The following is a 12,939-nucleotide window of genomic DNA, read 5'->3' as shown; positions in this document are numbered from 1 at the left end:
ATAGAAGAGTTCATTTCATCTGGTCCGATTGGTTGGGGTAATGACAAATTGCTAGTCTCAACAGGGCAGGTCGCGGGGGCCACGTTTTATGTCAGATTGGAACGCTTGAGATATGCAGCTATGTAAGGATAGTGGCATGGAAGTTGACCTTGAGGGAACACAACAAGCTTTTGTTTTGGTAAAAGAGGATATACAGTATAGTTTTGGGATTCTGCTTCCAATTTTGTATTTCTGATTGGCCGGTGCCGCGCAGATCTCGAGAGTAACCAACCATGAGCCTCGCTCACATTGCACGAGATTACTGCTGTGTGCTGCTGTCTTTGAATGCAGTTGTGGTGGGGGCCGAATCTCCCAATCGTGATCCTTCACTGGAGGTTGCATGCCCGGCGCACTTCTTTCTTGGTCAATTTACTCCGGTAATATATATATCTTACTTGCTTCGGAGACCAGATAGGACAAGAGGTTATGCAGAGATGCGCGTTCCACGCCCACGACTGGGGTCTGAAACAGACGCATGATGAACTGGTTTCATAGGCGGAGCGCCTCACGTACAGTAGAATAGTCTCTATAGGTCATACGGGTTGAATGGGTGAAGGGTGCGATCGTCACTGTAAGAAAGGGGGTTATCCTGTACAACACGCTGGATGACCACGTAACAACTACAAATTACGAGTACTTAATTCCTTCTAGTAGTAGACTATGTGCCAAAATTGTCATCCATGTTCTGCCACACCTTTCCCTCAAAGTCATATTCATTTAATATATCAGATGCAACAGCCGCTATCAATCCTCGACCAGGACCCCCAGAGTATCATAACCGACGGTGTGTCGATCACAGCCCCCCTAGGCCCGCACATCCCTGTGGCTGCTTCTGTGCTGTTTTTAGCAACACTTTTCGCCGCGGCCACATGGGTGACAGGGGTGTCCAGACCAATAGGAGATGCGGATATTTCAAGAAGAGGTGGCTAATGCGCGGTAAGGCTCAAAGTAAATCCGGCTTAGCTCCAGCCTTTAGCCAAGTTTGTGTTTCTGACGTGTTGTCATATCAGATCTAGGAACTTGCACAAGTTGACCAGTTAACTTTGCTGTTGGTAGTTTATTTTTGCTTTTGGATGCCTCGGGTTCTATTTTGGAAACAGTGCTTTGTGCGACGATATGCGTGTTGCCGGGCTTGGCTCTGTGTATTTGCCCTTTGTTGGGACTTGTTTGTGAAACAATGCTAGATTAGGGGTTCATTTACGGTCATTATTGCTGGCTTATCTGCATGACTTGGGGTTAGACTTGGGGCCAGATCTGTATCCTTTTTTCCAAATCCGGCGGGGCAGGACTGGCCAGATGTCTAGACGTTGGTATAGCCGCTGGTAATGCATTGTACGGATCTGGCCCCTGCATTCAACAGTCAACGCAAAATAATAATGGCTGGGTGTGATATGTATGTTTCAACTGCGGCCACTGATATTCTTGTATCACACGCGTGGCTTTGAGACTCTGGGGAATGCAATGCGCTTCCACGTGGCGGTAATGGGGGCCTTTCATGTGGCCTCGAGAGCAGACAATCGTATTCTGCTTTGCTTGTACTGAAAGGATGATCAAGAAATGTTGATTGGTCTAGTGTGAGAAAATATATTTGACTTAAGTGGTAACACATATGTTTGAGTAGTGCAGCACGACGTCGTACTTAGATTTTGGATATGGGCTGTTGGAACCGCGGTACAAGGCCGACCATTCGTCCACGGATTGCTTCCGACCGTTTTCCGTCGACGATGGTCGCCTATCGTTCCAATGGGTCTGTACATTTGCTGCCTGGGGGAAGGGAGCTCCAGATGTCAGATCGGGGTTTTATTTCGGCCGCTTTGATTGTCCTTCGTGCAATGGTTGGATAGATAACGGCACCTTCCAAATCCAATTACTGACTAAACTTCGGAGTATTTGATAAACTGTTGCTATTGATAGCAGGCCTATGTTGAGGACTGAGAACCGTACTGATAGTGCTTATTCAATGTACTTACGACCTACCTAGTATTACTTAGTGGATACTGAGTAGTTAGTTAGTACTCCGTACTCCGTACCTCATTAGGTTAATAGTGTGTACTCATCAATCCGAGAGGGCAAGAGGAGGACCAGGCAAGGTTTTGGGGTAAGCGAGGAAAATTTGTCAAACCGGGGGAACTGGGGACCCCAGGACATGCTCTTCAACCCAGGTTAGGGTTAGTGTTTCGAGGAACCTAGGCCAAGCCATGACCCGCTGCAGCATAGCCCGCTAGCCCGCTAGCGCACGGAACCCGCACACATGGTGCCTCAATAATAGGATCAGGGGGACTGGGAATAATCATCCTGACAAACTGACAGGGATCATTGCCAACTCGGCCGTGCGGGACCCGACAAGAGGGAACCCATCCACTATGGCGGGCCTGGAAAAAATGGCGTCGGGGTCACCGATCCTATCCCAGGGCCTACCAGGCACGTTTGTTGTTTGATGTGAAAACCTAAACCCTATCCGGCATGCAGACCTATTACTATTTTCGGATAAGGCTGGAGATTTAGGTTTGGAATGATTTGGAATGAGAATCCTTTGCTACACGGTGTCACATCCTTGTTTCGGCCGGGGATCATTTCTGATGGGGACCACAGAGTTGAGGGTCCCCGTTGGCTGTTTCGGGATAATACACATGGCTTTGATTACTCGGCAGCATGGGAGTCGATTCATTGGAGGTCGAAAAGGGCCTCAGACTGCGTGTGCCGTCTGACATTCCCAGGACCGTGGTGATGGCTGAGGTGGAGACATGCTGCCCGGGCATACCCTAATCATCCTGTGGTTACTGATGCTTAGCCCTACGAGGGGGGCTCTCACATAGCCTCCTTGCTAGCAATCGAGTTGGCCAGCTAGCTCGTTTCTGGAGGTTGGGGGCCAACGGGACAAGGCCGTTTTGGCGACTCGCATTGGATGGCTCACCCATGGGTCATCACCAGTGAGCGCTGAGGCTACTGTTCGTGGGACCCCCGTTCGAGAAGCTCACTGGTCAATGCCGAGTTCGGCCCTGTGTTTCATGATGGAGGCTGACATGCGGACGTTGAAGGACAAAGGGCAATGGGTGGATAAGAATGCTCGAGGGGGAGATGATGATGTGCTGGATGTGCAAAAACGGTTGCAACTGTCCTTGGGGGGCTTATCTATCCTTTTTCACTAGTTTCAAGGTTGCTTCGATGGAAAAAGGAAACCCTGGCTGGTTGTTGGAGGGATTGAAGATTACAGAAAGCAAATTTGGAAAGTCATTCATCGCTACCACGCGATCGGCGCGATTGTTACATGTGTGTGTTGTCCGTGTCTAGAACCAATCCTTTGCATTTCAAACGAGCCGTTCTCATGCCCGTGCTCGCGTTCCCCTGTCGATAGGGCAGAGGTGGGCTCGGGCGAGATCCGCGACAAGGCAGAGAAGGGTGAGAAGCCCGCCCGCTAATCCACGGGGAGATTCTGTCAACTCCAGCGACTTGGAGGTGGAACCATCGGTCACGGAATCAACCTTCGTCAATCTCAAATCAATACGAAAGCCAAGCTAAGTCTGAGCCGCGAAATGAGGTCATGTTCCGCATGAGGGTCTGAAGCAGTCAAGTTAGGCCCTGGGGAGTCCGCTAGTCCGCCGTCGAGTTAGTCTAGCTAACTCCACGCCGGGATCACCGACAGATCTCTCATGCAAACCCACAAGGCTTCAAGCGGTGAAAAAAGGGCCTGCTGCGCCTCATAACAGTCGCCGGACCCGCTTGTCGGCACCCGCTGGACCAATCGTGTATCACAGGAATGTTCAGTCTCGAGGGTGATTGGCCCCATTGTGCAGGTGCCTGTGGCTCGAGCAGGGTTTGTGGCGCTAGTTTCTTCGTTGGCGCGCTTTGCTCACCGACCCGAGAGTGACGGCCACTCCGAGATGTTGGGTGGTGGACTAAAAGACAGACTACGGTATGACGCTAGCTGGATATGTATATCCGCTAACTAAATTGGTGAGAAACCCACTAACCCAGTCGGGTTCGATACGGTCTAACTGCTTCAGGATGTTGTCATGAACTGTATGGCATATACTCCGTACCCGCTAGGGCTATGGCGACGGCATGGCGTCAGAGTCCAGCAAGAAGCCCAGCCGAGATGGGACACGGTGTTGCACTCTTAGATTGGCCTTGGCCCTCTTGTCCAACGATTACATTGCTGTCACTTCCGGATGACTATGGTGGTTATGATGATTACCTGCTTAATGCTTTCTTGTTTCCATGCATCAGCATCACCAAATAACGGCCCCCAAACTCCAAATGGACCTTTCTCCAGGGCGGCGTAACGGCAACACCGAAGATACCATGGCTTCCTTGACATAATTTGGTTAATTATTCTTGATTATGTCGGTCGATGATGATCCATGGACCCCCCTTTGTTACATTTCTCTCCCTTTTGCCTTTTTCCACACTCACTCGTTCAGACAACTTGACTTCGCCTTATCTCATCGTCTGATGGGCGTCAGACCCACCACAAGTCTTGTTTCCAGACCCAAATGGAATGTCCTCCACCAACTCGTCAGCTTCGAATTGGTTTCGTGGAGTCAAAGTGCAGCCTGACAGTGACAGCCCATCGGGTTCCGGGGACCAGAGGGTTAACCCAATCCCCCCGACCCGGGTTACGACCACAGGGATGATTGGGGCGTTCGGCGTTCACAGGGTGAAGAGGCAACCAAAGAGACAGCATGAACCAGGCCAAATGGCAATCAACTAAAGACACAAACCCATGCGGCTCTGAGGTGAGGAAACCACGGTCTGAAGCAAGAACGGGGAGCCCATTGGGGAAATCGGCCCTCCCTCCACCGTCTGGAGTCCTGGACTTTGCAATGATCGACTCCCGCTAGCTTCAAGACAGGTTAGTCTTTTTGACATCCATGACTCGTTAGTTAGTTATTCCCTTGGCGAACCCCACTTCCAGATAGACCTTATCCTCAGTGGTCTATCCTCGCCCCGCCCGCGTTCGCCCGGAAGCCATCTGGCGCGTGCGATTGGACCCAGTGGTTTGGGGCCTCATTTTCCTTCATTAGCCAGTCACGTTGAACATGGCCAATGAGCTGGCATAGATGCACCTTCAAGCCCATGCCTGTCGAGATTGCTTGTTCTTGTGGGGAAGCTAGCAGTGGCCCCTGTGGTCCGCTGTGGTCCCAGGATCGTCGTCGATGAGGTGTTTGCTCGATCGGTGGTTTTTGTTGGTCTTCCACTGTCCCCAGTCCCCATAGGGGGGAGGTACGGAGTATGTTCTCTGTATGACTATGTAAAGAGTATTGTACACTTAATGAAAGAACGATGAGATGTTCATCTTGGTTTCTTTTGCCTGGAATTCTCTTGATGACTTGATGTTCTTCGGCCACGTCTTCTGGCAGCCCAGCATATGAAGTATCCGACCACTTGATTTGATAGGATCCCCTGAACGGGTTCGGGACTCGACCACCACGACCCAGTTCCCTGGGATCCACAGAATAATCGTGAGCATTGTCACAACGGAACAATTGCCCTTAACTCTGTACTCTTGCACCCTCTCGTCCTCTTCCCTGTCATCTTCTCGTGTCCTAACCTTTTGTAATGTAACGTTGCGAGATAGCGCGATCTACAATGCGTTGTATGTGACAAAATGTATCTAGGATCCCGCCAGCTAAGGCAGCAAGAACCAGTCGCTCTGTTGAGCCGCCATCGAATCAGCGCTCGCCATTGGCGAGAGGCAGAGCGCCCCAACCTTGCACCCAGCACATGTACACGGACTTGCCGATGCCTCAACTTTCGCGGGATAATCAAAAGACTAGCGCATGATAATAATGGAGGGTAATTCAAGATTGACAGCAAATAATATTTTCCCCCTTCGGAGGTCCAGTATTAACCGATTAACTGAGTTAACTAGTTACATGTGACTACAGTACTTAATCCTGGCACTATCGGCAATGACAGAGCGCCTCTCCCGTGCAATCTCATCGATCGTCGTTGTTTGACAGCGGAGCTTTTTTTTTCTTCCCTTCGACCTGGACTCCGATGAAGCTCCCATGGGGCCATGTGCAAGTGTGATAGCGCGCGTCAGTGTCATTCTCGACCCCGTGCGAAGTACTAACTCCGTACACTATCCGGACTTATCCTGATGCTATTGATTATTCTGACAAATATGACACCCTGGCTCGGGCGATCTCCATTTGGGCTGGGCCCGCGAGATGATCCCTGCACGACTTTGTGTTTGGCGGGTTCCTCTCCATATTACAAGAGTTACTACTACGAGTTAGTCGAGTGTCGTTCCTTTACCCCCTTTTTCTTCCAGGAGGAAAACGATAGACATGGCTCGGAAGTCAACAGATCAATTTAATTTATTCAATCTGGATCATTGTGGACTCTTGAAGCTATGATCTCTGATCCTTCTCACTAACGAACTGGGTACTGGAGTTATGGATCGATTAATTTATTTCGTGCTGGGTTGTGCGATCTATCGTGTCCGTACTGGCGCCCCCGCTCCGCACTATTGGGGATGGACCATGCATGTACTTTCCCGGGTGTAGGGTGGTGATCGCATTACTGGTGGCTCGAGTCAGAGTGTGAGGATAACACACCTCGAATGTATTCTTTTTTATAATTGTCTATTTACACGCCGGAGGACCTACTGTACTTGCATCGAGATCTGGAAGGAGGGATTCCCCGGGATCAACCCGCGTGAGAAAAGGCCTGTGGGGACGGATATGTACGGTACAGGATCTCGTAGGGCAGAACCAAGGAATACGTTCTTTACCCTTGATGATTACCATATCTAGGAATGGACTCCGTACTGTACAGGTATGTAGGTCCTTAAGGTGAAGGAGACGCCCGTTGTCGCTGTCAGAATATTCCAAAGTCAGAACTCAAAGGGGTAATCCATGCGTGTGGTAAGGCAGGCCCAGTGGGGGGCCTAAGGAGGCTGAGCCAGCTCTGGCCTGGAGTGGACAAATCCAGCATAACACACTGAGGGACTGACCCACCTTATAGGTAGATCGGAGTCGACGTACGGAGTGGTTGTATAGAAGGGATTCTCTCGGATGAGAATGGTCATCTTTCGCAGCAAATATGGTACACGGTCTACTTGCAGATTCTAGAAACGAGATTACAGTCGATAACCAAAACGAACCATTCGTATAGGATAGTACTGTACTGCCAGTCGGGAGTTGATATGCTATGACGCCGACACGTCAATATCTCCAGAGTATAAATCCACTAGTTGATGCCCGTCACTATCCATGCTCGGAGGTTATCCTCCTTCCTCCATGAGTATGTAAATGTACATAATTCTGCAGTCATGATTATGATGATGATTCTCCGGCCGAGGCCCAGCCCTGTGGTCACGAACCAAAATTATCCTCGCTGGCCTGCAGGGGCGCTAAGCGGAGGCGGCTTGGGTCTGGGTTCCTCTCACAGCCCCGATAGACTGGAGAGCGGAGTAGTATCCGTATGGTCAGCTGGTAATTTATGCTGAGAGGAGCGACAGTATCTTCCGATTTATTGATATTATTCGTGAAGTATTATTATTATTCTTAATTTAATCCGATTGACGTGTTTTCCTCGCCCTCGTCCCCATCCTTGCTAGATCCCATCTTTTCCCTTTTTTTTCTCGAATTTTAATTTTTCTGAGCCTTGTCTATTTTTTTTTATTTTTATTTTTATTTTTGCCGATGTATTCCCATTATTATTCCACTCCATTCGACTGTCTACTCACTGTACAGACGAAGTCCCATATCCCTATTTTCGACCTGATTTTTTTTTTAGTCTACACCTTTCTCGTTGGATTTAATTTCTCGATTTTTCCTTAATTTTCTTTTTCCCTCTGAATTCCCCCCAAACGAGACACTGCACTACCAGAAATCCGACACTTTACACCAAATGGCGTAGGGCGCATCCAAACCATGCCGCCGCTATAATATTCTTGCCCTGCCCCCTCCCCTTCCGCTCTTCTGACCGCATGACAGATCGCTCCCACTGGCTATAACTCTTCTTCTCTCAATGATCGAGTGCGGTCTGCAACGTGTTGATTGTTATCTTGGGTTTGTTTCTGTCTTGCGCGTGAAGACTCCCCTTCCCCGGCCTAGCCCCGACGCCTACTCTTTTCCACTCGGCCCTGCCGAAGCTCCAGGTTGTATATAAATCCTCCCCGCCACACGCCTGGTTTCTGCCTCAAAACACCTCTCCTCTTCCTGCATCACGGCCATTCCACTCTTCGAATCCTCCAGAAGCGTTCGCAATCCAGGATTTGCGGATTCTCCAATTCCTCATTACCTCATTCCTGCTTCCCTCGTGATTCGGATTCGCCCTCGCTACTCGCCGGTTCCTGCAACCTGAATGCGACCTATACCCGCTGCCTGCTTGATTAAAATCCCCTTGCAGCATCACCCGGGTTCACCTTTCGGTGCGCTGCCTGCTGTTTCAAGTTCCGAAGGTTCGCACGTTGCGGTTGAACGGACGGCATCCGAACCTTATCGCTGGTATGTTCTCTCAGATCCTGGAATGCGGGTGCTTCGCCCACATGGAAGCGTCTCCCCGAGAAGGAAAAAAAAAAAGATGCATTGAAAAGAAACGCCATCTGACCTCGATCTCATTTCACTAGAGCCTTAAGCAAGTCTCGGAGGCCTTGGACCTGCCCACAGCAAACAAATCACACATATAATATACATGTCGACACATCCCGCCGACTCGGATTTCGTGCTCTTCCCTCAAAACATCAACACCTCTCGCCGATCCAACATGCTCGCCGTCGAGTCCCGACCGAAGCAATCTGCATACTTCCAGCCGATGGCCATGGACCCTAACTTGGTTGACATGTTCTCGTATCCTATGGACGTGCCCCCATACCCCCCCCCAACACACGCACACCGACTTCTCGCGCGTCCCACAATCATACTTTGAGACCCCGTCCCTGTTCGCCGAGTCCGAATTCCAGCAGGCCTCAACTTTCTCTTCTGTGCCCGCGACACCTCCTTCAGTTCCTGCGTCCCACTCGGCGGAACACCAAATTCCCACCGGCTCGGCTGCCTCGGGCCCCTCCATTGCGAGTGCGCCTTCTTCTGCACTGGGCTCTCCGTACTCGGGGAGTGCGCAAGTCGCGCAGGATAATTGGATGAATACGAATCACGGCCTTGGTTTGCCTGCCGCCGTCATGAATGATTTGTTTGCCAATGATTATAGCCACATGGGGGGCCACGTCGATATGGACGGGCTCTACCAAGAAAAGTTCCCAGACACCTTTGTCGGTAGGTCAATCAACGCCGGGAGATGGAATCTGGAATTGAGAATTCCAGATATTCATATCCACCACGGAAAGTCGTATGCTAATGCAAAATCCAGACCCTTCTCTCATCCAACCAGTCCAATCCGGACCTGGCTTCACTCCTACCATCTCCTATCCCGATCAATCGACATATGCTTATCCTACCGCACCCATGAACTTTACTCCCCACTCTCCCGCCGCCTCTCCCGTGCCCTATAGCGACAACCTCGACACGCAACGGGGATCGCCACTTTTGGTGCCGGGAACCACCCACTCACGACCAGTGTCGGTTTACGACCGCCGGTCATCCATCTCTTCTATCCAGTCCCGCCGCTCCCAGCGCAGCCCCGCACTGAGCAGCATTGAAGCCGACGATGAGGTCCACCAGAAGGGCCGTTGCCCACACCCTGACTGTGGCCGCGTCTTCAAAGATCTCAAGGCACACATGCTCACTCACCAGTCTGAACGGCCGGAGAAGTGCCCAATCTCGACTTGCGAGTACCACACCAAGGGCTTCGCTCGCAAATACGACAAGAATCGCCACACCTTGACCCATTACAAGGGCACTATGGTCTGCGGCTTCTGCCCAGGCTCTGGCTCCCCCGCGGAGAAGAGCTTCAACCGCGCGGACGTCTTCAAGCGCCACCTTACCTCGGTGCACGGTGTGGAGCAAACGCCTCCAAACTGCCGCAAGCGCAGTCCTACCGGCTCGACTCAGAAGGGCATGAACTACGGCAGCGACGCGACGGGCAAGTGTTCGACTTGCTCGGCGACTTTCAGCAATGCCCAGGACTTCTACGAGCACTTGGACGACTGTGTTCTGCGTGTGGTGCAGCAGGAAGAGCCCTCCGAGGCGATCAACCAACAACGATTGGCCGAAGTCGCCGCTGATGAGGAGGTGCAAAAGACGATGGAGAAACACCAATTGCTGGACGTGGCTGGCCCCGTCGACGCCCTTGATGATAATGACTCTCACGACGATGACGATTCCCACGACTCCTCCTGGCGCGCCGGTCGCGGCGCTCCCAAATCCACAAGAGCTTCTGGCTCCTCGTCAAGACCCATCATCGGCTCTGGCAACGCCGTCACGAAATCCGGCTCCGGGGGCAGCATCCAAGAATGGCGGCCGTGCGGTTGCGACTCGCCGCCGCAATAACCGCGGTAATTACCCGCAGTCTTGGGGATGCCCGAACTCCAGCATGAAGACTAAGAAGCGTGTGCTGTGTGTGTTTGATGGTCAGCGCCGCTTGTGGAAGGACGAGATGATGCTCAACAATGAGTTTGAAGTTCGTCTGCGTTTGCCTGGTGGGGCTGGCGATGGGACTCATCGTGATGCATATGTCACGGATCTCGATGTCGAGACTATGAAGCGTGCCGAGGGCGTTCATGGTGCTAACGAAGAGGAGCGCGGCCCTTGGATTGAGGGTCCTGTGTCCCAACTTATGGGTCAGCCGGCAATGTTGTTGCCGGATATGTGCCAGCCGCAAGATGATGAGATTTCTTTGAATGAACTCATGTCTTGATCGAGTTGTTCTCATATTATACCATACTCCTACTCCTCTCTTCTCTTCCTTCTCCCTCTCCTCTGTATCTCCATTTCCTTGTGTTATTTCTTTTGTATTCTTGTTTCATGTTTCCGTATACCAGCGAGCGGCGTCTGACGAGCAATTTGTCTGAATAAGGGTGATACCTTGGGTTTCGATGTGCTCGATATTATGTCTGAGGTTTCTCATATTCGACTTGTTTTATTGTTGGGTCGTCGACCCTTCTTTATACTTCATGTTTGTCTTGATCCTGCTCCGACCCAATCCTGCTGGCTCAGGTGATGATGGGTGGAATGAATCAGAGTGAAAATACTACAAACCAATACTTGAATTTAATGAGATATGCTCATGATCACACACTGCTTCCATCTAAACTCTTAATAGAAAAGGTAGAAAACAGGGCTAGGCTTTTAGCTCGCACCTTGCATAGTTCCAACTGTTGCTAGTGTATACCCGCAACTTTCGTCGTGCCATCCATCACCGCCTTCGTGTTATCGGCCACTCCCCGCATATCCCCACCCCGGCCTCGGTCGCTTCTTCCTCCAAGTTCCAATTCAGTACCGCCAGCAATGCAATTAGGACTCTCCGAGAACTTGTCTGCGCTGGTCGCACGGCGGTTCATCGCAGCCAGAGATGGCGGGCATCTCATCTTTTCTTCTACGCACTTGTCGATCATCACCACAGCAGGGATACCAGTATGTCCTCCATCTCCGAGTCTCCCCCAAGTAGGACAGACACCCTCTGACACAGTGAAACTCTAGTACCAACTCCGCTACTGCCCTGCTCTTGCAATGAAACCCAAAGACCTCAAAAAGGCCGAATCACCAAGTCCCAAACCTCCAAAAATAGACCCATTCGAGAACCCTTCCCCGGAGTTGCTTCTCGCAAGCTTCCCTTCACAAAGTCCAACACACGCCCTCGTCCTCAACAAATTCCCCGTCATACCAAATCACTTCATTCTCGCCACAAAGGCCTGGAAAGAACAAACAGACCTCCTCGAAACCGCCGACCTCGAAGCAACATACGAGTGCCTCCGCGCCTGGGGCGATAATCCATCCACAAAGTCCAGCTCAACCACTCCCAGCCCCAACCGCCTCTTCGCCTTCTTCAACTCCGGCGAAGACAGCGGCGCCAGCCAACCACACCGACACCTCCAATTCCTCCCCGTAGAAGCAATGCACCAACCCGGCACCGAGTCCTGGACCCCCCTCATCGACCTCATAACAGCCCAACCACACACCCACTCAACCTTCAAATCCCACCCCTCCCTACCATTCGCCCATTTCGCCCTCCCACTCCCGTCCAACCCGAGCCCAGACACCCTCCACGCAATCTACATCGCGTTGTACCGCGCCGCCGTCGGCGCAGTCCAGGGCCGCGATCTACGAGACGGCTTGCCTGGCATTCCTAGCCACGGACCCTCGGCGATAAGCTATAACCTCGCGATGACGCTGGAGACTATGATGATTGCGCCGCGGCGCGCGGAGACAGCCTGTGTGCCGGTGGATATTGCTGCTGCGGGCGATATTGCGGACCCGGGGGTTGTTTCGTTGAATGGGACTATTCTTGGCGGCACGTTGATGGTCAAGGCGGAGGGGGAGTGGGATGTGCTTAGGGCTCAGCCGGAGGTTTTGGGGAGGTTATTGAGGGATGTTGGTGTGCCGGGGACGGGGCATGCGCTGTTGTAGGCAGTTGGGGCTGGAGATTGGAGTATTGTATATTGTTGACTGGGGCGTGGGCATGAAATGGTGTTTTTGATTTTATATGGAAGGGTTTGAACCGTGTGTGAAATTTTGTTATTTAAGATATACAGTACAAAGACGTTCCTCTACACTTGGAGAACCGACAACCCTAGTCTATTTTAGAATCATCTTTTCCGTCCTCCAGAGAGACGAATTCTGGTAACACTAAAAAGTCGTTTACAGCAAAAGAGAGAGCCAGGCATAGCCGGATTTTAACATGTCAAGCTCAAGTGCCAGCACGGCTAAATGAGGCAAGTCAACAACTATTTTCATGGGTTATACCCCCGTAATAGGTATTCAAGTCACTCTCCCCCCTCATATGGCCTAGTGGTCTCCCGTCAGGGATTGACCTTTAGGTGTGCCCTGGAAATGG

General features: G+C 51.4%; 2 protein-coding genes across 2 annotated transcripts; both read left to right on the top strand.

Moving 5' to 3' along the window:
- Positions 1 to 8,685: 8,685 nt before the first annotated feature.
- zfpA (uncharacterized protein) lies at positions 8,686 to 10,803 on the top strand (the record flags this gene model as incomplete). Its single annotated transcript, XM_056908343.1, has 4 exons — positions 8,686 to 8,853; positions 8,921 to 9,263; positions 9,358 to 10,293; positions 10,340 to 10,803. The coding sequence occupies 4 exons, from the start codon at positions 8,686 to 8,688 to the stop codon at positions 10,801 to 10,803; spliced, it is 1,911 nt and encodes a 636-aa protein (XP_056766961.1).
- A 590-nt stretch (positions 10,804 to 11,393) lies between these two features.
- N7458_004960 (uncharacterized protein) lies at positions 11,394 to 12,512 on the top strand (the record flags this gene model as incomplete). The annotated part of the gene is made up of 2 exons (XM_056908342.1): positions 11,394 to 11,519; positions 11,586 to 12,512. The coding sequence occupies 2 exons, from the start codon at positions 11,394 to 11,396 to the stop codon at positions 12,510 to 12,512; spliced, it is 1,053 nt and encodes a 350-aa protein (XP_056766960.1).
- Positions 12,513 to 12,939: the final 427 nt, after the last annotated feature.

The sequence above is a fragment of the Penicillium daleae genome, assembly GCF_028827525.1.
Source record: "Penicillium daleae strain IBT 16125 chromosome Unknown utg000005l_segment0_segment0, whole genome shotgun sequence".
Lineage (NCBI taxonomy): Eukaryota > Fungi > Ascomycota > Eurotiomycetes > Eurotiales > Aspergillaceae > Penicillium > Penicillium daleae.
This window is presented reverse-complemented; position numbering and strand designations above follow the sequence as displayed.